General features: G+C 34.5%; 1 protein-coding gene across 1 annotated transcript in view; it reads right to left on the bottom strand.

Moving 5' to 3' along the window:
- The window catches only part of LOC136038675 (copper-transporting ATPase 2-like), a 71,174-nt gene that overhangs the window by 4,647 nt on the left and 38,939 nt on the right, over positions 1–27,588 (bottom strand). Inside the window, 6 exon segments of the mRNA XM_065721949.1 lie at positions 5,876–6,035; positions 16,625–16,878; positions 19,154–19,262; positions 21,949–22,089; positions 24,263–24,333; positions 24,336–24,495. Coding sequence (XP_065578021.1) covers positions 5,876–6,035; positions 16,625–16,878; positions 19,154–19,262; positions 21,949–22,089; positions 24,263–24,333; positions 24,336–24,495 — 895 coding nt within the window.

The following is a 27,588-nucleotide window of genomic DNA, read 5'->3' as shown; positions in this document are numbered from 1 at the left end:
ACTAACTGAATATATATATATATATATATATATATATATATATATATAAAGTAGTTGATACATTTTTGCGTATTATTATTTTGTTAATGCAAAGAGGACGGGTAACTTGTATGAGGGGAAATTGACACCAATATTGACAAAAAAATCACCAACATCATCTAAAGTCTGGTATTTCTTAGTATTATTCAATTTTTTTTTAATCATCTTTTTCTCACAAACTGAGATCAAACAGTTAATTTAAAATAATTTTTCCAGTTACACTAATTTTACTTTATCATTACACTGAAAAAATGCCAAGAAACGCTATACGCTTGATGGGATTTTTTTTTTTGCCAAAAATTGCCCTGGATTTCACTCTTATAAGTTACCCACACTATTTGGTTGTAGATAAACATATTACTTACGTTATTCAATTCCTAACTGAATAAAACCGTGCCAGTGTTTAAGATTAAGAGGCGACTTGTCTAAGCGTACGTCATACCCTGTCACCTACAGAGAGCACCTTCCACCCATTCTTTTCGGGTACAGAGAATTATTTCACAACTTATTGGATAAAAATGTATGTTATGTATATCCAGTACATAGTTGAACAGGGTGGGGTAGGGAATCCCACAAGATTTCGGATAAAAACTCCTTTGAAAAATTATGAGATATTTTTTTCAAAATATCCCTTGGAAAACTAAGGAAAATCAATATTATTTTCCTAATCTTTACATCGTAGAGGGTTACTTTCCATAGATAATAGCTACTAGAAACTTTCTTCACTGTTTCCTTAGTTTTTGTATTAGGACTTTTTAGTTTCGTTCTATTCTATTTAAAAAAAATAAAAAGCTCATGCCGCGAACGCCATCTAAACTTTCAAGCAATTGATGTCTTTACAGCGGAAATGTTTGGCCTTTCATCGGCCCGCTACGCAGGGAGAAAACACTTGAATTTTTTTTTTTTAATGAATCTAAATACTAAGCGATAAGGAGAGAGAAAATGTATTCCAGAAATGATACGCTTCAGAGGTAAAAATGGAGAAATCAAAAGAATTTAAAATAAAACAATCGTTGGTTAAGAGTAATAGCTGTCTATTTAATAGCCGTTTTGTACTCATAAAAATTCTATCGTCATTAGTTTAAATAAAACAAGCCACTTATTGCAAGTTAGAAGTCATAGACCATTAATATAAAAATGCAAAGCAAAAATTTTTTAGAGCACCTCGAAACTTTCAACACTTTAGAGTCAGACTATGGACTCATTTTACAGTTGAACATTTAAAGTTTTTGATGTAATGGTGTTGAGATTCCCTATGGCACTGTTTATGAATAGATAGTCTTGATCCCCCAAAACTTTACATAATAAACAGCATAAAAACCATAACAGAGCATAACAAGCTTGGATATGTCGGTCAGACAAACAAAGCCGAATTCTTAAAGTAGTTCAACTAAAAAGGAGAAAAGGCTGGACGCCCTGGAATATGAGTAAAAAAAGATAAGGGACGCAGCACTAAACTTAATACTCCAAACTTGAGGTGCTGATCTCCGTTTCATTAGTCTTAAGGCAGGAAGTGCAATGTGGGATTAGAAGACAGCCATCCCTATGTTCTGGAATGGACAAGAATTGGGCAACTAAACATTGTAAAAAAGTTTGGGGGTTTCTTGGTAGGTGTTCAAAGGAGAAGCTTTGAACTGTATGAGATTAAGTTGAGTGTTTGCCAGTATGTCAGACTGAAAAGGCTTAACACTGCTCAAATTTAAAGGTGTAGTACTATTGAATTTTAGCAAATCTTAGCTTCTAAGAAAACAAGATAAATATTTCCTCAGTTTGTCAACTGAACCTACGGACTAATAACCATCCTCCATATTAAAAACAATGTATTCTACTTCACTGATATTCGCTTCAGAGATTTCCTCTTCTGTCATGGACCTAAACTGAGGAAATGCGGCTCTTGGAGGCTGTGCAAGGGTTACAAGTCCAGGAGCAGTTGCAACTGGGGCCGGGATGACTACCTCCTGAGCTGGATAGCCACCTGGCACCATTAAAACCTGCTGAACTGGAACGGCAGAAGTGTAAGAAGACATACCTATTCTAATGGGAACTTGCGTCACTATTGACTGAGTGCCAACTCGCTGCAAAAATTAAAAACAAATTTATAGAAACCTCAAAACAGTTATTTACAAAATAAAGGAGGAACACTTCAATTCCGAGCATCCTCTTTCTTCCAAGTTTTATCAAAATAGATCTATTATACAGGGAATGGAGTAGGTACACACTTGGAGAACAGCTGGCTTACACGTAGCTTCATTACTGTCTGTTATTTGACATTATCATGTATTATCAAGTGTTGTCATCATTTGGGGTGCATTCTTAGTTGTAACGAATACTTGCACCACCATTGAATAACTGCTAACACAAATTGAAATATACGACACACAGCCTAATATATGGTTAAAAAAATATAAATATAAAAAAAAATATACACAAAGGGCTCCTTGCATAACTCAATTCACTTGTTTAATTGACATGCTCATGTTATCTTAAAGACTGTAGTGAATAGACATTTTCTATGCTTATTAAATAAATACAGACAAACCGCCTTGAAAAAAGTGGGTAGTATTGCTACTCGGCAGTTTTAATTTCAAGTTCAAGTTCTATTTATTTTCATAAAATAACAATAACTATATCCCAAAGGGCTCAATGGCCCGTTCTTTGGGAAACGGCATACGATAAATAAAGAATCATAAAACTTGTCATAAACATACTAACCAACGTCTAAATATAAATATGTCAGGAAAAGAAATCAACTCACCGGCAGTCCCCACGAAACAGCGACCCTCACATCACCCGATAATAAAATACAAATTAAAATTCTCACGTCATCGAGGATACAACACCAACAAAACAACAACCCAAAAAAGGAAAAAAAAAATAAATAAACCATAAGAAACATTTAATAAGAAGCCTTTAATAAGAAACTTTTCATCTGTCTCTTAAAGGAGCCAAGTGTGAGAAAAAAAAAGTTGTCAAAGCCAAGTTGAGAGCCACAGCTGCAAACGTTTTAAGACGATTGCCGCCTTTTCTTTTCGGAATAATTTCCCCCGCCAAGAATAAAAACTCAAGCAGTAAAAAAACAACTTAAATATGTAACACAGGTTTTTATTCTTCCCATCCAGTTTCATCCTGATCTCAACGCTTTAAGTATTTTCTAAGATTCCCCCCCCCAATTACGCTGGATCCGGTTGAAATTTAAAATAAGAGATCTGAGTTACGAGGTCCTTCTAAATATGAAGTTTCATGAAGAACCGATCACTCCTTCGTAAGTTAAAAAAAACGTCATTTTTTCTAATTTTTCAGAATTAGGATAAATAGTTAATTAATTTATTAATCAACCAAAGGAACTTTTCCTAAGTGATCCAAGCAGTCTTTTGATACAGGACATTATTCTTTCAAACTACCACAGGCCAAACTATTACCAAATTTTGGCTTTGTTACTGTTGTAACCAAGACAGTTTATTGATTACCATGTTGGCTTTTTCAGCAAAAGCACCTATTTAAAGCTAGGAGGCAGTATTAGAGACGGGGGGGGGGTCTCAGCAAAAAAAGTAAAGTTCTTGAAAGTAGCAATGCTCATTTGCAATCTTATTCCACATATAACACTTTAAAAAAGAGCAAATTGGCAGCTGATAAAATTTCTGATGAGATCCCCCCCCCCCCCCTATGAAAAAGTTAAGACCATAATCAAACAAATTTTGGTTGCCTTTTAGGCATTGGCTTTGTGTTCATTGCCGTTATGTGGCTCTAAGTGGATACCTGAAGAAATCTAGAGAATGTATAGAGGAATGCTGGCAGGAACTTATAGAGGAAGGGTGTAAAGTCTGGAAGGAGACACTTGTCTTTCCGTGAGCAGTTTGTTACATACTTTAAGCGTGATACATACTATAATTTTCTCGTTGTTTGTTTTGCTGACTTCATTAATTCCACTTCTAAATAGCTCAAAAACTCAAATGTTTTCGTAGTTGTTCCTTTGTTTTAGTGGCATTTGTGAATTTTACCTTAGCAAACATGAGCCTAAATATAAGATAGCACAAATTAATTTTTATTACCAGATATTTGTCTTACGTGACAGGAATGAAAAATCTCTTTAGCTTGAACGGTCAATGGTCAAAATTATTAACTCGTTTGAATGCTAAAAAAGTACTCTCAGCAGCATTGCATTAATTGCATTTAAGTCAATCGACTGATATAGTTTTTCTCCTGCTCCAAGAATAAAGCTTAAAATCAAATTTAAGACTTGAATCCTCAAATTGAAACATCCATTATGAAGCTGAGAGTTACAAAAAGACTATTCAAAACTGAAAAAGCCACGTTCGACAAAATTATAAATAACAAAACTATGCTAATTTCCCTAAATGTATTTCAGGTTCTTATTCAGAATGTATTCGCCATTCGTTTCTTAACAAAAATTTGCTCTACTGTAAAATTAGAAAAATTTGCCTAAGATTACGTTTCTTTGCAGTCATTTATTAACTCACCAAACTTCTCATTCGTCCTCACCCTCCTTTACAAATTCATGCAAACGCCTAATCCTCAGAATGAATATTCATCTCCAACTCGTTTGATATTTTACTAGATTTTTGCATTCAGTGTGAAAGGTTTTTAACTTGCTTAAGATAAGATTTATTGAAAAAGACGACCATCATACAAAATTGGCCAAATTGGCATTAAAGCTTACTGCCAAACACAAGGAGAAAGGATATAATTTCAACAGAAACATTACGGTATCACAAACAAGATCTGACAGTATTGGAAACATTCCAAGTTTGCAATGTACTGAAAAACGCCGAATATGTATTAGAACTTCGCAAAGAATTGATTAATTTCCCCCACATTTAGTGTTTAAGTCTATAGAATGTTCTATAACACAGTACGTGTCACTACTGCTAATTCCGGTCACCGTCACCATTCCAGCCACTGGCTTGATTTTTTGAAATGCACAATTTTCGATGAATTGAAGCCATTAATGGCTTCAACAAAACAATCTCAACAATCTCGGGGTGGGGGAGGGTATTCCCTTGATACATGAACCTCAGACCGTTGCACAGGGAACAAACCCTTGAGAAACATTCCGAGATGAGAAAAAGAAGGTCCCTTGCTGGTTCTCTTGCTGGTACCAGTTCTGAGGGCTTTGCTAGTACTAACTTATGATAAAGAGCCACTTGCTGTTGATGTCTGGCAGCGTCTCGGCAAAGTTCTCTTAGTCTTATTTGTAAGAAGGGCAAGCTTATTATCCCTCAAATGGTTGATGAGCTGTCCAGGGGCTACACCACGGACGAAGAGCTCTTCGATGGGCAATCATTCAAGTGGAGATCTTTGCACTGAAACTTTTGTCTATCAACATAATGCCTGTTAATAAAATTTCACAAAAATGTTAAGCACAAAACATTGTCGAAAAGAAGGTTGGTCTTGAGAATCAATTTGAAATGTGTTTTAGCATCACAAAAGTTACTCATTCAAAAAACACCAACTTCCCCAAAAGTAATCTGTTATAACAATAAATGCTTATCCAATTAAGTACTACCTCAAACACATTGGCAACCACATATAATGACATAACAACAAACACTTTTAAGTACAAAGTAGGATAAAATGATAACGAATCTTAGCAATATAAAGTTAGTTATTTTAATTTGTCCTAAAAAATTTTCGTGGCTGTAGGTTTGTCCATGGGATTTCAGGGCAGAAGCCCTCCTAATCTTTGGCGTCATTTTTATATCTAAATACTGAGGAATTTATGTTGATTAGTAGAAAAGGCAATCATAGCACGGTGAAACACACAGTCGGGTATCCCATAGAATTTTTAAACTACGATGCGAATCTTTGATTAATTTACCTGCAGCAATTGGATGTTCACTACCTTCTTCTGCCGTCCCTAGAGTTGCCAACATAAATTTCAATGGCACAATGGATTCATCGTACAATACAACCAACTTGGTCAATGTGGGAACGCCATGTGTTATTGTGCCAGTTTTGTCGAAAACCACAGTTTTGACCTGAAACAAAGAAGAGATAAAATATAATTTGAATTGAAAATATTTCACAGTTTTTTTCCCTCCATTGCCCGACAATACTGAAAAGGCCAAATCCTAGAAATAGTCTAATGCTCAGCTTCGCAAGCCAAAAAGCAAAATTCACCCTATATTCAACCTCAAGGAAATTTCTTCTTTATCACGCATAAATATAAAAAACAGGCTTTTCAAATGAAAGTAGACTGATTTTAAAACCAACAAATAGAAATTACCATTAATGTGAGGGGAAAAATGGTTCTTCTTAATTCTCTGATCTTTACGCTAGTCTGGCCAGCACTTTCCAGAAAGTATTTTAGAGGGAAACAACTATAACTAGTCAGCAATCGCAACTGTTTCACGTATTTCTGATTGCTTTTGAGACATTTGAGGCGACAATCTTGTTGTTTACGCAAATGCAACTAAATGTCCTTCTCTCATGCTCACTTTCAACGTTATAATCAGATATATCCCAAATATGAGGGGGAGTCTATCCCCCTCAAACGCCCATTTTTAACGCCAAAATACAAATTTTATCGTAATGCTTCAATTTTACAAATTATCGTCTTTTGTAAGAAAAATTGCCCTAATGGGCAATAAAGCAGAATCACGTGAGCATGTAGAAACCGAATAATGACAATATATCCTTAAATTAGCAAATCCCCGCAAGATCCTGTTCGGGACTTAACCCAATCAGATTTTTTAAATCAGACCTTTTTGGATTACCTACTTGTAAATACTTGGACCAGAAACATAGGAATAGCTTGAGTAAGAGCTCCTGGACTCTAGACACACGACTAGATCACTCATAATATCAATTTGCCTTGGGAATGCTATATCATCCCATCTACTACAAGATGTAACTTCATCTCTCCGCTTGTGTCACCAGGGAGGAGGAGGATCAATCAGTTCGACGTAGCAACCACAGCTTGGAAAAGCTCGTACTAATCAATTCCCTTTTTTTTTATAAAAAGTCACGCAGTAGGCGTAGAATCCACATTTTGCACCTAATTTACTTAAGTTTGGTGAAACCAATACCCTTTTATAGCCCGTGAATAAAAATTTAACTATGCCTATCGAAGACGCTAATAAACTATGTGGTACAGGTCGAAGATCCATATTAAATAAGATCCATATTATCCAAATTATAAAATCCAAATTATAGATCCAAATAAGATCCAAATCATAAGATCTATATTAAAGCCAACCAAGACAAGTAAAATATTGTAAGACTAATGTCAGTAATCTAACAACAATTCACTGTTCCCAGGGGAAAGTAAGTCTAACCGACTGTGTTTCAATCCCACTTCTACATTCATATAAACCGTTGGTTTCTTCAAGAAAAGGTGTAAATAAAACAAATATGGTAAAGCTCTGGTGAATCATCTGGTGAACAATCAGTAATGCAAAATAGACCTGTCTCTATCACATACGTAGCTCTGATTTTAAACATTTCATCTTTGTGGCATGAACACCAAACCGTTTTTCATGAACATTTTTATGCGTTGAAAGGCTGTTTACCAGTGTATCTGAGCATGCCATAGATGTTTAATTTTTATTTTTCTTCTTTTCTTACGTAATTTTTAAACGTCACATTTGCTACCGAACGTATCTTTTAAACAACCACGATCTTTTTTTTTTAACTAAATCTTTTCTTATATTCAAAATAATACCTTTTTCTTAGTTTGGCTTTCCCTAGTGCCTGCATCACTAAATACTAATACCTACGAAAGATAAATTTCAGTAGATAATACAATTATTATATTATAATGAAAATCAACTCTATAAGCTCTTTGAGATATTTTAGAGAAGGCCTTGCTTGTTAGAACTAAGTTTAGACGCTCTGTTGAATCACAAAAGAGATCAAGGCATCCTACCATGAAAAAGTGACTTCTATTAACGGAAAGGATAAGCACTTATCCGACATTGAGATCTATTCTAGCTGTAATCTACATTATAGAAGGTCCAATCTTAACCAGCTAGAATCCATTTTAAATTATCAAATCATTTTTCTCTTTGTACATTAAAACTTATACAAAAAAAAAATTCCTTTGGGTGTCACCGCTTTTTTTGCGGCTATATATATAGCAGAGCATAACCGAGATGCTAAAAACCTCTGTTGATAAAATTGCAAAACTTAGATATACAATAATGTACATTAAATAAGCTATTTTTACGTATGGATGTACAAATGTATCTACCCAAGAAGCTTGAAGTATCTGGTTCTAAAATAAGTAAACTGAGATATACAACCACGTTAACATGAATGTTTCATAAATAATAAACTAAATAGCATCTTTCGAATAAAATACATACCTTTTTTACTTTAGCGTGATTCAAAGCTGAACCTTAAAAGTGTGCGAACACTAATTTCGTATTTTCTTGCAGGGAATTTTGAAAATCACCATCGAATCCCACATGAATCCAACTCTAATGAATCACAAAAACATCAAGCAATCTTAACTCTAAAATTGTTCTGTCCTTCTGTGGCAGTTTTGTTTTATTATTATGATTATTCTTATTATTATTACTACTGCTATTATTCTTATTATGATTATTATCATTATTATTATTATTCCATCGTCAATAAGTTCTAAGACCACACTAGCAAAAGCCTGATAATAAGAGAAAAGAAAAGATAACGACATAGGAGACAACAACGGCAACAAACAGCGAAATAAGAGAAAACGCAAAAAGAAAATGTACAGCCCGTGAGAACAAGGAAAAGGGCAAATAATTAAGCTGAGATCTCCACTCAACCGTCGTCAGTGCAAATACAAGAAAATACACGTAGGTAAGAGAAAACGAAATAAAAAACCATACCTCAAAAACAACAACCTAAGTGAAAAGTAACCTTGGTGACTAAATGTTACAGTTACGTGGGAACAATGCCCTCATAGGGCTCATACCTTACAACTTCAGATGAATTATAATTTTCTTCAACGTTCTTTTCTATTAAACATAACTGCAGCATCTAAATGCTTTCAAACTGCATTTACTGTTTTTTACTTCTAGATATCTAACAATGCCTATCTGAGAGGATCACAATCTATATCCCTGACATTACTGAACTTAGATATACGTAAAATTTGTATATTAAGTTATACAAAAGTTTCATCTTCAATTTAATTCAGACCTATGAGTCTTTTCAGATGCTCCAAAGTGTGAAGCATTATTCGTTGGCAAGAGATTTCGGAAAGGCTCCAATGGCTCACAACAAACATCTATGCGTCCTACCATAAAAATAATACTTGTATTAAAGGATAGGATAATTCATCCTTTCACAACCGAAAGTAAACTTTCCTATTCCTTTCGAAAATAATCAAATTCAGTGTGATTGAATGCAGCAGATTTTAATTACTAAGTTTAACAGTATTTAAATTAACTGTGTTAGAAATAAATAGATTTCAACTCAATGAGTTGGGACATGAAGAATATTTGTACGCATCAAAAGAATTGCAAAGAATAATTTCTTTTTTCTCCTGAGAACTTTTACAGTTCAGAATAAGCATTATTCACAAGAAAAAAAAGCAATATTTATGATGAACAGCTATCTTAGTCGTGACTGAAGCCGCTTTCAGTGACGAATAGAACAAGTATCCTCGAGTCATCGCGAGCAACAGATAGCTTTTAACAGAACGCTTTGTCATATCCTTGTGCCCCCTTGTGGTTCCCATCTACCATAGAGAGTTCAGACCAACTATTAAAATGAACTTTCGGCAAATTAAAAGGGTTTAGTGACCACTGACCATACTATCAGACTAGAGCTGAGACAAATCGACAAAACCGGTGTTACGATCTTCCAGCTGGTACAGATATTACTATTGACCATTTGCTCCTTATCATTCTTGTTTAATTTTTAATTTACAAGCGGAATAAAGTGTGCATAATATACATCAGGCCTGCCTGCTTAAATCTTTCTTAACCTGTCAAGGTTTTCCTAGGCTAACCTACCCCTACTTTGTAAGAACTACATTTTGACATATGGAAAATTATGATTCTTTCTATAACCATCACCCCTTAAAATAATGCCCTCTGTTACCCTTGTTCTGGTATAGTGGAAGAAGCTGTGCTTACCTATCGGGGGAATGCAGGTTCAAATCCCATACTGGGCAAGGGAAAGACACTATATTCCAAGTTTGCTGATAATTTTTTTAATTCAAATACATAATATTATTATAAAAAAAACCTCAATTAGTAATTTTTCACATATTTTTAAATAGGTCGTGACTATTATAAACGAACGAATAACAATTGTGGTTGGTCAAGCTGTTTATTCAAGCTGTTTTAAAAAAGAATTTTTTTTCTCAAAAAAAACTTCAAAAACACATAAAAAATTGTTTGTATTCATTTGTATATTTGTACCTTCTTAATGTTTTTGTTGATTGCGTGTTTATACTGTAAAACACTTGTACATATTAATATTTAATAATAATCTGACTTCTGTCTAATTCTTGAATAGTGTATTTATTTAAGGCTTAGAATTTAATTCGATATTTATTTGTCTCAGGACTATCATCTATGATATGAGATCCGGCTGTCAAAGATCTACTCCGGTTAGAACCTAGCTTAATTTACTTAAAAAAAAAACGAAAACAAGAGCTACGAGCTCATATGGCACTTGTGACGAGGCAGAAGAGCTAAGAGCCAAGAGCTCATATGGTATGAGCTCTAACAAAATTCTAAGAATCAATAGATTGATTTAAAAGGAAATCAAAGGCTTAATGCCGGTCGGGATTTAAAATAAGAGCTCTGAGTCACGATGTCCTTCTAAATATCAAAATTCATTAAGATCCGATCACCCACTCGTACGTTATAAATACTTCATTTTTTCTGATTTTTCCTATCCCTTTAGCCCCCAAGATGGTCAAATCTGGGAAGAAGACTTTATCAAGTCAATTTGTGCAGCTCCCCGACACGCCTACCAATTTTCATCGTCCTAGCACCTCCAGAAGCACCAAACTCGCCAAAGTACTGAACCCTCCCCCCAACTCCCCCAAAGAGAGCGAATCCAGTATGGTTACGTCAATTACCTATCTACGACATTTGCTTATTCTATCCACCACTCTTAAGTTCACACGTACTTAAGTTAAAAATACATCAATATATTCTAATTTTTCCAAATTAACACCCCCCCCCAGCTCCTCCAAAGATAAAGTATCCGTTCAAATTATGTCATTACTTTTTCTTAAGTTACCCGGTAAATCATTCTTAAGTTAAAAATACCTCAAATTTTCTGATTTTTCCAAATCAACAACCCCAGCTCCCTCAAAGAGAACGAATCTGTACCAATTATGTCAATCTCGTATCTATGACTTGTACTTATTCTTCCCATCAAGTTTTATCCTGATCTCTCCACTCTAAGGGTTTTCCAAGATTTCCGGTTTCCAAGAGTTCTGTTTCCCCCTCCAACCCTTTATGTCCCGGATCCAATTCGAATTGAAAATGGAGCATCTGAGACATAAGATTCTACTAAATATCAAGTTTCATCAAGATCCGATCACTCATTCGCAAGATACCTCGATTTTCACATTTTCCAAGAATTACGGTTGCCCCCTCCTACTCCCTTCAATGTCACCGCATCTGGTCGAGATTTAAAATAAGAGTTTGAAAGCACAAGATCCTTCTAGATATCAAATTTCATTAAGATCTTATCACCCGATCATAAGTTACAAATAACTCATTTTTCTAAATCTTCCAAATTAACCCCCCTCCCAAACTCCACCAAAGAGAGCAGATCTGGTCTGGTTATGTCAGTCACCTATCTTGGAATTGTGCTTATTCTTTCCACCAAGTTTCATCCTGATCTCTCCGCTTTAAGCGTTTTCCAAGATTCCCCCCCCCCCCAATGACACTGGATCCGGTCGAAATTTAAAATAAGAGATCTGAGTAACGAGGTCCTTCTAAATATGTAATTTCATTTGGATCCGATCAGTCCTTCGTAAGTTAAAAATACCACATTTTTCTAATTTTTTAGAATTAACCCCCCCCCCCAACTCCGCCAAAGAGAGCGAATCCGTTCCGGTTATCTCAATCACGTATCTAAGACGTGTGCTTATTTTTCACACCAAGTATCATCCCGATCCCTCCACTCTAAGTGTTTTCCATGATTTTAGGCTCCCCCAAACTCCCCCCAATGTCACCAGATCCGGTCAGGATTTAAAATGAGAGCTATGGGACACGATATCCTTCCAAACCACAAATGTCATTAAGATCCGATCACTCCTTCGCAAGTTAAAAATACCTCATTTTTGTTAATTTTTCCAAATTAACCCTCCCCCAACTCCCCCAAAGAGAGCAGATAGGTTCCGGTTATGTCAATCACGTATCTAGGACTTGTGATTATTTTTTCCACCAAGTTTCATCTGATCCCTCCACTCTAAGCGTTTTCCAAGATTTTTGCCCCCCCCCCCTTTAGTCCCTTGGTCCTTTGGAAATAAAACAAGGGACAATGAAAATCCATATATAGAACCCTGTCGCGTGCCATGATTGGGGCCCAGCACTGTCTGCGGTTAGAACACAAGGAACAATGAGAATCCATATATAAAAGCCTGTCACGTGCCATGCTTGGGCCAGGTGGCAAAGCCACCGGGACCCAGAGCTGTCTGTGGTTAGAACACAAGGGACAATGAAAATCCATATATAGAAGCCTGCCACGTGCCATGCTGGGGCCCGGCGGTGAAGCCGCAGGGACTCAACTAGTAATTAATAATAATATGACTCCTTTCTAATTCTTGAATAGTGTCTTTATTTAAGGCTTACAATTCAATTCGATATTTATTTGACTCGGGACTATCATCTATGATATGAGATCCGGCTGCCGGGACCCAGCTAGTATTTAATAATAATCTGACTTCTGTCTAATTCTTGAATAGTGTCTTTATTTAAGGTTTAGAATTTAATTCAATATTTATTTGACTCAGGACTATGATCTATGATATTAGATCTGGCTGCCAAAGATCTACTCCGGTTAGAACCTAGCTTAATTTACTTAAAACTCATTGATTGAAATGAGATCCTATCGAAGATCGACTCCTGTCAGAAGCTACCTTAATTTATTTGAAAAAAAAGAAAATACCTCATTGGCTGACATGAGATCCGGCTAAGAAGATCGGCTCCTGTCCAAAACTAGCTTAATTTACTTAAAAAAAAAAAAAAAAAAAAAAAAAAAAAACAACTCATTGGCTGACATGAAATTCGGCTAATGAAGATCAACTCCTGTCAGAACCTAGCTTAAAAATAAGCTGTTGTAGAAGATGAACGGTGAGAAATAGCAAAATAGCATTTTCTTTGCATGTAAGCTCCAAGTTTTTTTTTTAATTGATCAATGCGTCTTCAGTACACGACATGAAACACAACTGTAGAAGTTAAATTTGACTCCTTATCAGATATCAAAGCTAAACCGTAAGAGATACAGTTGTAGCACACGTGGCAAAAAATAATAACAAAATCCTCTTTTCGCAAATATCAGCCAGCTTACAAGAAGGTTTTACAAGTCCAATACGTTTTCGTTAACATTTTCAGGTTTTGTCTTTCATTTAATATTATTAATGAGTACGACTAATCACAAATAATAGTTTACAAAACTTGCAGAAATCTCTAGTTTCTGGTCAGAGTTAAAAAAAAAAAAATCTCAACAAAGAAAAAAGGTCATTGAAAAGGAAAAAAAAGAAAGTTCTGGGATTACATTTTAGAGACAAAGAGACTTTTCTTTTCTTTTGATCAACTTAATTAAAGATAAAAGAGAAACCAACTAACGAATGTTATTTGCTTCCTTCTTAAGATAGAAAATTAAAAGCGGTAAAGAGTTATTAAAAAACTGATATTTGAGGACATATTTAAAATGTATAAAATATAAAAGCAAGAAAAAAAAACAAGGCAACCAGTTTATAACACACTATAAAACATCTCACAAATTATCTCAATTAACATCTCGCAAAATTATGGAATACAAGAATACTTTGTCATGATAATATACAATAATTGTACTATAATACATAAGTACAAATTCAATAAGAAATCCTTTCTATTGAGCTTTTTTGAAAATGAATCACTTCAATACATATGCGAAAACTCTTGCAAATATGCTTTAAAAGTGCCTCGTAATTTATTATTGACGGATACTAATTGCTTGGGAGGGGCAATAATCAACCCTTTTTTTTCGGAATCTTCCATCATTGTTATAGTTAGTTCTTATTAAGATTATGATTAATGAGGGCGGTAGATGATTTTTACCTAGTTCTTTCCGTTCAGTTTTGTATTAGTCAATATGTTTTATTTGAATAATATGATTAATATGTTTAATATGTTTTGCTGGGTTTTTAGTGGTTGATGCAACATATTACTCTTTTCCACGATCTTTTTACTTAATAAATCAGCTACATACCCACGGAGGGGCTAAGGAACCAAAGCTCTACCCCCCCTCCCCCAAGAAAAGAAAGATTGATTCTAAAAACTAAAGGAAACTTTAAACAACGTAAATTTAACAGGACAGTAAACATGGAACGTTCAATAACTGAGTAAAATGACCTAGTTGAGATGGACGTTTTTCCTTGAACACTTGAACTGCAATTTCGACAGAAAATTATAGGCCATCTACAGTTAAATCCACTTATTCATGCAAAACTGCCCTATCTAAACATAGGGCGTTTTGTAAAAATATAATCGTAATATTTTATTTTTATTTTAGAAAGTTGAATATTTTCTTAGTTTCCACATAAATGCTTTTCTGACACTTACGTTATTATGTTGAACATGCATTCATATTGATTTCATTAATATATACGAAATGTACCAGAAGGAAATCGTTAGAGCACCCAGTTGATAGCTTGTACCAGTGCTTTCTCAAGCCTCTTTTGAGGTAGCACCACATATTATCTATTAGGTTTCAGTAGATATATCACTTCAACATTATTACAAATTTCAAAAGCCATCCGATCAGATGATTTACCTTTCTAAAGATTGACGATATCCAATGATATTGCATGGACGGAGCGTTATCCAATCCAAGCGCAAGCGGAGTATTATCCAATCGAACGACTTTGCCCGCGAGAGAATAGCCCAGGCGGTCAAATTTTGTTAGAATGTCAATGTAATTGAGGATAACTTCACCATATGTATCTCGCTGGGAGTGGGGCAGGGATAGGATTGATTTTATTAATTTGAATGGCACGTACCAGTAGGAATTCGTTAGAACACCCAGTTAATTGCTTGTACCAGTGGTTTCTCAAGCTTCTTTAAGGTAGCGTCACATGTTATTTTTTAGGTTTCACTAGATATGTCACCAGAACATTATTAATAATTTCAAAAGCCATCCGATCAGATGATTTAGCTTCTAAATATTGACGATATTCATTGATATTGCACGGGCGGAGCTTTATCCAATCCAAGCGCACGTGGAGTGTTATCCAATCGAACGACTTTGCGCGGGAATATTGCGGGCGATGGAATAGCCCAGGCGGGAGATTTTGTTAGACAGCCAATGTAATTGAGGATATCTTGCTGGGAGTGAGAAAGCTGTTTAAGTACCAACAATCTGTGGTAGCACCACAAGCAATTCTTCAAAAATAAGGTAATCTTGTGATCCAACATACAAAACAAGAAACAGGGATGCCAGAAAACATAATTTAAAATAATTCCAACTGGCTATTTCTAACACAGTTAAAATCAGGGCACGTACCCATGTCCACCATTCCAAAATAGCCAAATTTTATGAATTTTCCAACTACTTCCTATATAACTCCACAACCTACTTAGCTGAACAAAAAAAAACATATTTACCTCAGTTAATTTCCAGCCAATTGGAACCAACTTTACTGCAAAGAGCTTGCACTGATATTCATGAAAACTGATCGCTTGACAATAGCAATTAATAAAACAATATTGATAAAAACGGAATCAGGCAAAAAAAAATTCTTGTTTGTTTTGGAAATAAATCTATTTCATTTTTTCGTAGGAGTTTTCTTGTCTTAATATTTTCTTCATACTTATAATTTTTGTCACTAACGTGTTAGCTTTATCTTCTTTTATGACTTCATTAAAAAAGTGTCAGACTGAATATGAGTTAATTACACCAGTGGTAATAGAAGCTGCAACACTTCAGGAGTTATTACTTCAATTTTGCAAGAAAGATAGACGAGAACATACATAATTACACAACACTGTTTTTAAATCCTTCAAACAAATATGATGCATGGTCTTAGAAACTATAAATCGAGGGGTCGCCGACTCTGTACATTTTGGAAGAACCACTTGTTCCATCAGGAAACCCACATTTCCGTCAAGCCACGCTTACTCGCACCATTCATTGAAAACAGAGCATATTTAACAGATCTTTGTAAGACAAGTCATCTAGAAGGGAGGAAAGCACTTCACCCACCTCCTCTCCGCGAGTCTGAGCCTGGATTTAACAATCCTTTCTAGACAAGAATGTCACGAACAAGAGCAATCAAAACACTATTAGCATAAAAAGACATAAATAAAAAAAGGGCTTAAGCTGACAGATCTACGATAGAACTGAGATACTATCGTAATAAAAAAAAGCGAGTAATAAAGCGAGGCTTTGAATATTTCCTTACTGTTATTGGGAGGTATTCAAGGCCAACATAACCACCTATAATCCATCCTGTCAGAGTCGCTAATGATAATAAGGCCACAACAGGCACAAAAAAGCCAGCAATTTTGTCAGCTAGTTGTTGAATTGGAGCTTTTGAAGTCTGTGCTTCTTCAACGAGACGAACTATTTGTGCCAAGGTTGTATCTTGGCCAATGTGAGTTGTTATAACTATGAGTAACCCACTCTGATTTATTGATCCTCCAATAACAAGTGATCCTATAAATAAAAAATGGCCAAAAAGCAAATCTTGAATAATATTAGGAGATACGGGATAGCTTGTAAAAAGGGGTACATATCGGGTGCGCTAAATCTGATGGACCTATTTACTTGTGAACTATAGCGTAAGGTGTCTCATTACTAAAGGTGGCTATACATGATCTATTCAGTCAAAATACCTTATTAATGCCTGTAGCAAGGATAAACTGACATTATCTGATTTTTAAGTTATGTTCAAATCACGTGACAGCAGATAACACCCCAACATGAACGACTACAGCGATAGAAACTCTACTTGCAGCTTTTAACTTGCTTAACTCATAACACATGCAGTTTTTTAATGAAAATCCTTCCTACAACTATAAAACAGTTTGTAGTAACGAACTGTAAGTAAAGAGCGACTCGCCCAATAGTAATCAAAACTTTAAGAAATAAATTTTAATAATAATTAATAATGAAAATGGGCTTTTTTAGCTGAATCAAATAGGACTCAGCTGAATCAATATGTAATCAAAATCATACAATACTGGATCACTTTAAGTTGAATCAATAGTAATCAAAACTTAAAAAAATGAATTTTAATAACAATTAATACATCAATTAATTGCTGAATACAATAGGTAATATTCATTAAGTTAAATTGTGCCCATAAAAAGTTACGAGCCTGGTAAAATTAACCAGATTTTAGAAAAATGGGGGGGAAATGAATTTTAATAATAATTAATACATCAAAAATTGGCCTTTTATGCTCAATACAATAGGTAAAATTCATTAAGTTAAATTATGCCCATAAAAAGTTACGAGCCTGGTAAAATTTACCAGATTTTAGAAAAATGGGAGGGGGAAGGACCACACCGGTCTTAACGAACACCATGCGAAAAACCACACAGTTGCCATAAAGAAATTCACACCATCAGATTCAGCATAACAGATTACCCTGCTGTAGAGGTTTCAAATTCCTATGACTAAAACTGTTGAGTTTTCTATATAAAAAAAAAAAAAAAAAAAAAAAAAATTATCAGAAGAAAGTTTAACGATGCGTATTTACTTTTTCTTTGGGGTAGGGGGGTTTGTTTTCTTCTTGGGTGATCTTACTGAATCAGTTGTCCTAGAAGAGGGGGAGAGGGCTCATTAGAACGGAAATCACAAATTGTAGTGCCGTTTTAGGTGGCTAAAAAGAGTAGAGGACAGCTAGCCACCTCCCACACCCCTTTTGTCGCCTAGGACATCCGATCGAAATTTTGAGATAGCCATTTGGTTCAACATAGTTGAAAGGTCCAATAACTACACCTCTGAGGATGATGTGACCCTCTCCATATAGCGCTGGGGAAAGGGCTGTAGGCAATGCAATATGCCCGTCGTTTGCAAATAGTATTTATTATTGGAAAATATTGAAAGTTTCTCATGGGAGGGGGGGGGGTATTTACTATGGGAGGATTTTCCTCGGGGATAATTTTCGGTTGGTAGGAATTCTTCCAGGGGAATCGTACAGTGGAAATTTACACGGGCGAGGTAGGTATTTTCCAAACATGATGTGATAAATGGTCAGAAAAAAAGTTATTTCGACTAAAAGTCGGAACAACATTAAAAATTAAAACGAACAGAAATTATTCTTTATATGAAAGGGCCTACCCTTTCCCCATACCTCGCTCTTTACACTAAAGTTTGAATTTTGTCCCAATTCTTTAAGAATGACTCTTAAAACGTAAGGGGTGTTGAATTTGAATGAGAAGATTTTTTTTAACTTTAAGACTTTAGCGTAAAGATCAAGGACAGCCCCTTTTAAAAACAGTATAATTTCTTATCTTTCTAAATTTTAATGTTTCTCTTTACTTTCAGTTAGAAAAACTCGTCCTTTTTTTCTGCCAAAGGAGATCCGTTCAAGCAAGGTTACGATCCATTCATTGTGAGACTGTCAGGGATGGTATTTGAAATCTCTCTAAAAGGAAGGTAAAGCATTTATTTACCGCATAAAAACATGGCTTTCATGCAACGAGCTTTTGAAGCAAATGAGGAGGGTAAATGAGGAGGCGAATGAGGAGGTAGTAAAATATAAAAGTTGGAGCATTACAGCCAGCACGGATTTATTTCAAAAGTTGTTTCTAAACTTTGTTCCCTTTAACAATGAACCAACAAAATAAAACTTAGAAATCATACAAATTCGCAAAGATACGAGATTTCTTTTAAAATATATTTCAGAGTAACTGATCCTTTTCATTTAAAGAAAATAAAATAGCAAACTTTAAAAGAAGAAGATATATTAAAGAACCCTTACCTTTCTTCTTGAGAACAGGCATTGATTCTCCAGTAATTAGTGACTCGTCACAAGTAGAACTCCCGGAGAAAACTTTTCCATCAACTGGAACCTTTGCACCTGGTACCACCTGAACAAGAAAAATTAGCAAGACTAATTTAGCAGCCTTAAGGTAACAATTTGCTCCGAATTCTAGTAAATAATTCGACGGAACTAAAATGAAGCATCAGGGTTCATCAAAAATACTTTGGACTGAAATGGTTGTATTTTGCACATATTTTTACAATTGTATTTTGGATCAAAGCGTTTAATAGAAACTGATATAACAAATAAAATAAAAAGCAGCAATTAAATTTTTTTTCTTGTTTTACTAATTAAAACCCATAAGTTCTTATTCATCGCTCTCAGATGCCTTGCTCTTTATACAGTACCAGGGGCAAAAAAAATGCTTTATTTTCTCCAGTGTTCTTTTTTTTTATTTCCATGTGAAAAAAGGAGGTTAAAACAATGAAGTATTGAATTCAAAAATAAGTAACTGCTGAAAGCTAACTTGAACTTTAATAGCCTTAGAGCTGCGGTTTTGTCACTGCTGGATTGCCTAATGAACTCTTTTTCAGCCTTTTGGGACCCTAAAATCCATCTTAAATTTATTCTTCCCATAGTGTTTGGATGGTCGATTGTGCAAAATTAAAACGTGTTTTGAGCAATTGCGGTTTGAGCATCTTGCAACACTGTTGACGCCAAACAATGTCATTTCGAGCCAATGCTTTCTCTGATCTTCATTTCTTTGTTGATGGGAGATACCTTACTATCTTCAATTTGTTGCAGTTATTGCCCTGCTTGGAAGGTTTAAGAACATCTTCTTAAGCTGATTGATGCTGCTTGGTGTATTTTTTCTTAGCTTATTTTGATGATATTCCAACAACTTTTTTTCTTTATATTAGGTGCCGTAGTCTAGCAAAAACTCTGTATTGATTCTAAACTGTCAAAATGCTCCTACAGGGGTATTTTAGGTCTTATTTTACGCTGACTTTACAGTGGAAGCAGTTCTTCGATCGGGCAGTATGAGTGACAAGTTTATGGAATAAAACTGCTGGTTCAACAAACAATATGGTTCCAAATGGTATTTTGATACCATTATATTTACATTATTTACGTTATATTTACCATTATATTACCAAAATGGTATTTTGATACCATTATTGATACCATAAATACCAAAATATTCTAAGCTGTTTTTATAGTGGTCGGGTGGTATGAGTAACAAGCTTATGGGATAAAACTGCTGGTTCAACAAACAATATGGTTCAAAATGGTATTAATCATGTAATTTAAACAATATAATTTAGTAATTGATCATTAATTAACGTTTTTAGTACTTTCCATTTTGCAAAAACAAGCCATCCAAAATGCTTTGAATTGAGGTTGTAAAAGAAGACAATAGCATAATTACAAAACGCCTTGAAAATGATGTTCTAATATAAAAAATAAGTAAAAACACGTGGCACCAAACAGCTTGAGAAATTGTAGCCACATCTTTTTAACCTGATTGATGTGATATTTTTTTGCTTATTTCGTAGCTGATTCTACCTATGTTTCTTTTTTTTAGTTTGATGCGTTCTATCACCAAAAACTACGTTCTATCACCAAAAAACTATTGTACCCAATACAATTCGTACACAATTTCTCTGAAAAACATCCTGAAAATCTTTCTCCTTTTTCAGATCCCCCATACTTGACAACCATATTTGACCAGTGTCATCACAATAGATTCCAATATTCTAATCTTAGTTCGCGGACTTATCTTCTTATTCCTCTAATTGTTTTAACTGAAAAAAACCAACTTCTAATATTTGAGTGCTCTATTTCATAGATTGGATACTGACATACCCTCTATGGGCTTAGTCACTAGACAAAATTATTCACTCATTCATGCCTATAGGTTTTATTAAGGCTATTTTGCTTTAGGCACCCAAGATACGAAAAGGAATAATTGTGACGCCAAAACATCTAATTTAAGGTAATTTTTCGAGCAAACAAGCGAACTGTGATACGTTTTGAAAAGTAAAAATGGGAATTCAAAGAAAAGGGATCGGCTTAATTGATTGAGGGTGCTAAGCCAATCGACAAAAGAGTAAAGCAAACTGATAATCTCAGAAACCTTAACTATAATATAATTGGCTACTCCTGTACTCCTGTTCTAATATAATATGATGTTCTAATATAAAAAATATTCATTCTGATTCAGGCCTAACTAGTACATTAGGAACAAGAAAAGCTGAAATTTCGGGGAAGATCCGACGCTTTTGACATCGTCCTCTATTTCCCCGGAACTGAGTAAGTTAAGGATAAGGCAAAAGTTCATTTACGGTTCTCGGAGCTCAAATCTACCGTTAGGATGCTGGGTGAGAATTTTCGTCATTTTAACACCCAAGCATAACTAAACGCCAAGGAAACATAGAAACAGGCCGTTCTTGGCTACTGAGAACCTGCTGAAACGGCAATGATGAGGTGGACATCTTCCAGAATCAGGTTGAAAACGTTCAGCTGTTATCATTTATACCTTTTAAATTTTAAATACCAAATGCACGTCGTGCCGACGACAATGGCAAAGCCGCAAATATTTCAGGACAATTTCAACTTCAATTTCATAACAATCGAATAATCAGACTTGGAACAGAAAGCAATACGTTTTTATTAAAAATTCCTCAAAATTGTAGCAGTTTTTTTTTTTTAGAAAAATAGCATTTAAAAATTTTTTCGGCATTAGCTTAGTACAATAATCGGATTTTTTTTTTTTTTTTTTTTACTCTTACCTTAAGAAGGTCACCTCTATGAACCAGCTCAACACTAATTTGTTTTTCGCTAAGTATTTCTCCTTCTTTACCAGTCTCTACAAGCGTTGCCTCTGTAGCTTGAAGAGATATCAATTTCGCAAAAGCTTCGGATGTTTTTCCCTGGAAGAACAAGACAAAATAAGCTTCACTTGGTTTAGCATCTAGCTAAGTCGACCCAATATTCATATAACCAAAGGCATTGAAAGTCGAGATTCAGGGGACCGGAGAGTTATCTTGAATTTAGAATTTTACTCATTTCCTTTTCCTTTTATAGCATCACAGATAAATAATTATATTTTAAAAAAAAACTACCGAACTGTACTGTAACAGACTTTAGAAATTAGTATAATTTATAGGAACTTATAAATATATTTGGTATCACTATGTAGTGAATATATAAGAAATTCCGAAAATCACTAAGTTTCTAAGGTAGAATACGAGCCCCAATATCCCCCCCACGAACTGACGTCCCCACCTTAAGGAGAAAGGATCTGGAAGTATCACCAAACAAATAAATTATTATATACTAAGCGCATTGGCCATATCTCAACATCCTTAATGAGAAAGACTTGACTCCAAGAGAGGTTTATATCGCTTATAAGCGTCTAATCAAAGGACTAACTATTTCATTTCCCGGTCCCTTAGAAGTAGCTAATGTAGCCCACAAGAAAATGTAGCCCACAAAAAACAACGCTAGATTTTCTGTTTCAATTTCCACCGACGCCCTTTGTTATCGAGAACTGGTGCAATTATCGAGAACACAGATACTGATGTCATCTGTGTGAGGTGTGTTTTTTCGGTATATTTGTATAGTTCTCTTTTTTATTGTTTATTATTCTACTTTTCTTTAGTATGGTGGACTCAAGTTAATTATTTTAAAAAGAAAAACGCATTCAATTAACGAAATGCATTTATTTCATATAAATTGCGTCACAAGGATTTTTTACGGTGAATACGGAAGGCTGAAAAGAAAAAGTCGGACAAATCGGACATGATAATTTCGTTGAATTGAAGATTAAGACTAACTACCTACAAGCCATTTAAAGTGTCAAATACAGTTTCGGACCCAAGAAAGTTGTATTGCCCTTTTAAAGCAGTTTACAAAAAGTACCTAGATTTTTCTTTCTAATATGCCCCTTAACATCACTATGATGCTTAAGGGCACATCATTGCTTCCCATGTGATGCGATGCGAAATATTCATTTTCCACGTTGTTCAAGTGCCATACTAAAGACAGAATATCGCAAACAAATCTAACTGCACATTTAAGTGCAAGTCCTAAATAACCCATAAATGATAGGTTATAAATATATATAAAACAGATAAGACCTGACACGAATTAAAATGAAAAAAAAAAAAAAAATACATTCAAAAATCATCCCATGTTATGCTACAACACGCAACAATCACAAGCTTTGAGCAGCGTGGGACGAAGAACGGCTGCCGGCCTATTATAGTTTCTTTTATATTTTGCATCATGCTAGCACAATTCCGCCTGGAAACTTATTATGGTAATAATAGAAAATACATTATGAAATAGGCAAACAAAAATTTAACATAAATTTGTCTGCAGTTATTAAATAATCTGTCAATTTTATTTGGATAAAGATTCCTAATGTTTTATTCTAACATAATATACAACTTCTCGCCGGGAGAAGACAAAAAAGATTTTCCAGGGAATTAGCTCTTCTGTCGCATTCTAGCTATCCAAAGATTTGAATTCCTTCCAAGTGGCCATAAAATAAAGACATAGAGGTTGCACTCAAGCTTCAGAAAAAAAATGTTTCGTTTCACTCCCTAGATTCCATCTCGGAACTTAGGTAATCTCAGATGAAATATTGAACACCAAAAAACCAAAAGACAACACGAAAAAATGTACGTTCTCAGAAACCGAATTATTCAATAGGAAAATAACTACAAAAATCTAAAATATCCAAAGACGATCTCTTTTTAAAAACAATTAATTTGATTTTACAAAAAAAATCCATAATAAACAAATAAGTGCAACAATAAAGATATATCGAGTCTAAAGCAAGGTCAGGTGATTTAAATAAAACCCAAACAACAACTCCTACTAATGATGCCTCGCTGTATCATTCATATTTCTAAGAACAACACATTGGAAAAAGTTGTTCGTTTTCAGGAATTCTTAGACTATTGTTCGTTTTTTCTTCCCGAACCCTTGAATGAAATCTTGGTATTTCAATCTCATCGCAGCCTATTATAGAACACCCTCTTTTTCTCTTTCCCTTTGCAGGCTTTTTGAAAATACTTCAAGTAGTTGTAGTTAAACCTTTGCTATATGTTCCAGCCATCTACCAAGGGAAATAAACATAATAAGCATAGGAGGTGTGTCGAAAATGCCATTGGGCTAGTATGTTGCTGCAGAGCCATGGCTGCGATCACCACTGCACACGAATAAATGTATGATATTGTCGTGGCCAGCATTACGAGAACATCCATATTTGAAGTCCCGTGTCGTAGAGCTCTGAATGCTGCTACGTAGAAATGACGACCCCCAATAAACTGAAAATAATTAATTAAATTGTGAATCGTAAATCACGAAGGTAATTATAAAGACTGAACTGGGCAATCAACACTGAATAAGATATACTAAGATAATGTACTACAAGGACACAAAATAAGGCCAAAAACACCGGAAGGAATGGTAGACATTCTGGTCAAATGCTTACGGTCCATTCCCCACCCAAAAAGAGGAAAAATAAGGAAAAAGATGGACACCTAAAACATGAATACCAAAATCAGAAGAAAAACAAGTAAAAATGTTTATAGTAAAAATACTCGGCCCTTTGAAATTGGTACACAATATGTTTCCCAATTTAAGAGATCCTATAAATCTTAAATAGGAAGCCTAGTTGAACTCCAATTTTTTGGTCACTTAAAAAGGGCATTAGAGCTTTTAATTTTCGTTTGAATGAGCCCTCTTGCGACATTCTAGGACCACTGGGTCAACACGATCACCACTGGGAAAAAGAAAAAGAAACAAATAAACACTCATAATTGATCTTTCTTCTAGCAAAAAAAAAAAAAGATTCCACATTTTTACAGATAGGATCTTGAAACCACTACAGTATGATTCTCTGATATGCTGAATCAGATGGTGTGATTTTCATTAAGATTCAATGACAAGGGGGAAACAACTTTTGTTTCCCCCTTTTTAGCAAATAAGCAAATTTTCTCAAGCTTATAACTTTTGATGGGTAAGACTAAACTTGATTAAGCTTATATATTTAAAAGCAAAATAAAAATCCGATTCTTTTTATGTATATATTGATATCAAAATTCAGGTTTTTAGAGTTTCGGTTACTGTTGAGCCGGTTGCTCCTTACTTACAGTTTGCTAAACTAGGGTTACTAAATTAAGCTGACGCCTTTCTCATAAAACCACTAGGGCTACTAATTAAGCTGACGCCTTTTCCATAAAACCTCTAGGGCTACTATATTAAGCTGACACCTTTCCCACAAAACCACTAGGGCTACTAAATGTTGCGCATGCAACTCAAAATATCAAAAATTTGCGCAAAAAGTCTGGATTTTGAACAGCAAGAGATAGCAAAAGCTTTGTTAATAAGAGCAGTCATAATATATAAGACAGATTTCCAAAATAGAATTTTAACTTATTCCTAACTTCAGCGACTGATAAGTCACTTAAATCGTCTTATGTGAAAAAATATCCATCTTCAAAGTTGTTTTTCAAACAAGCAATATTGTTTCCAGGCAACATATACCATTTTTAAAAACAAGATATAGGTAATTTTACTTGAAATGAAAGACTTGCTGCTATTTTTTTATTATTATTATTATTATTCATGCACCATCAGGAGTGAGTTATACTTTAAACAGGTTCTAAAACCCTCATATTTGAAGCTCTATTCCAAAATCTTTTTCATATTGTGCATTCAAAGCATGCAATGTCAGGATACCATTCAAGTGACTTTAATTAGCAAAAATGACAATAAGAGCCATCTATTTGATAAACAACTTTCCTTTAATTATCTCCTAATCAAAAAGAAACCCATTGCTTATAATACCATCGAAAAAGTTAAGCCTCATTTATGAAAGATATTAAAACTAATAAGAACTTGGCCATTTATTCCAATTCAGCAAAACCTGACCGAATTAGAAAACTTCAGTCCAAAGCTCCAAGAGATTATAAAAACTCTAAAGCTTAAATGACTTTTATCACGAGTCTTTTCTAGCTCCGACTATTTTCATTGTTTATTTTTTTTCGAAATCGAGATCAATAACAGAAAAGAAAGAGATCTGGAACAATTGAAGTGACATTTAACACAAGCTGACGGAATCTTAGCACCGCGGCAATTGGTGTAATGCAACAACGCGGTTGCAGTAATTCGAATGACATTTTATACGACACTATTCGTTAAACTGAAATCTACAGAGCGGCGCTTCAATGAAAGAAAATTTATTTCCATTCGTCATAATCATATTTCAGTCATAAAAATAGTTCACAATTAAATTTCTCATACAATTTTTTTTTACTGTTTCTTAGATACAAGTCCTTCTTTACACAAATATATTGGTCATAATAGCTGTAAAAAAAAAAAAAAAAACTAACCACATTTTTTGGTTTAGCCCCTCTCCAGTAAATTTATGTTGCATAACATAACGCCTTTTGGGGTACGGAGGCTCAAAAAGGAGGCCAGAGCTACAAAACAGCAATAACTGGGTATTTTATAGCCATATTATCTTAGAAATGTTTTTCCCTTTGAGAACTAAAACCAATAGACCTGCTTCACAATGTTTTCTTTTCTTTTCTTTCTCTTTTTTCACACGTACCTAAGTTTTGTTTCTTCGAATAAGAAACAGACATTGGTTTCAACAACGAAAATCATTATCGTATCAACTTGAGCCGAGTAAGGCTTCCAACAGTTTCGCCTCTTTAAATAAGTTGATGATCAATAAAAAAAAAAAAGAATGGTTTACATTCGTGCCTTTGTAACAGTAAAAACCTATTTTTTTTACGGCTAAAACGAGAAATTACTTCCGAAAATAAATTCAAACCAAAGTTAGAGCAATATTACAACTAGCAGAAATAAAGTTATGAAACAAGTCAACCTTGAAACACACAAGAGTTTCTATGAATGAATAAATAAAACCTGTGAATAATGTAACCTTGCCATCTTAACCTTTATTACATTATAGCCCTAGAAAATGGGATCGGACCACAATATACAAAGAGCTTATTATCAAGTACCTAAAACAGTCTTTAGACAATTTATCAGTAAAAATGTCATAAGACAGAACATCTAGTATATCTTTGTAGCCTTTCCAAGCGTCCATGTTTCAGAGCCATACTTGACCACAGTCAATACCAGAGCCCTCAGTATTCTAATCTTTGTGTCTAAGACTAATCTTTCTAATCTTCCAAACTTTTTGAACTTTTTAAAAAGACAAACATCCTGTGACATGGCTATTCTTTTTTTCCGTTTATTTCTTTCTTTGTCTTGCTTGCTTCCTAACAATACAACCTAGATACTTCGGCAACGAACTCGGTCAATTTTCTCGTTACCAAACAATTCCATTTTATCCTCTTTTGTTTTGAATTTTAGTAAATTATTATTGGTAGCCCACCCCCCAC

The sequence above is a fragment of the Artemia franciscana genome, chromosome 18 (assembly GCF_032884065.1).
Source record: "Artemia franciscana chromosome 18, ASM3288406v1, whole genome shotgun sequence".
In the NCBI taxonomy this organism is placed as follows: Eukaryota; Metazoa; Arthropoda; class Branchiopoda; order Anostraca; family Artemiidae; genus Artemia; species Artemia franciscana.
The sequence above is the reverse complement of the archived record's forward strand: the minus strand, read 5'-3'. Positions and strand labels throughout refer to the sequence as shown.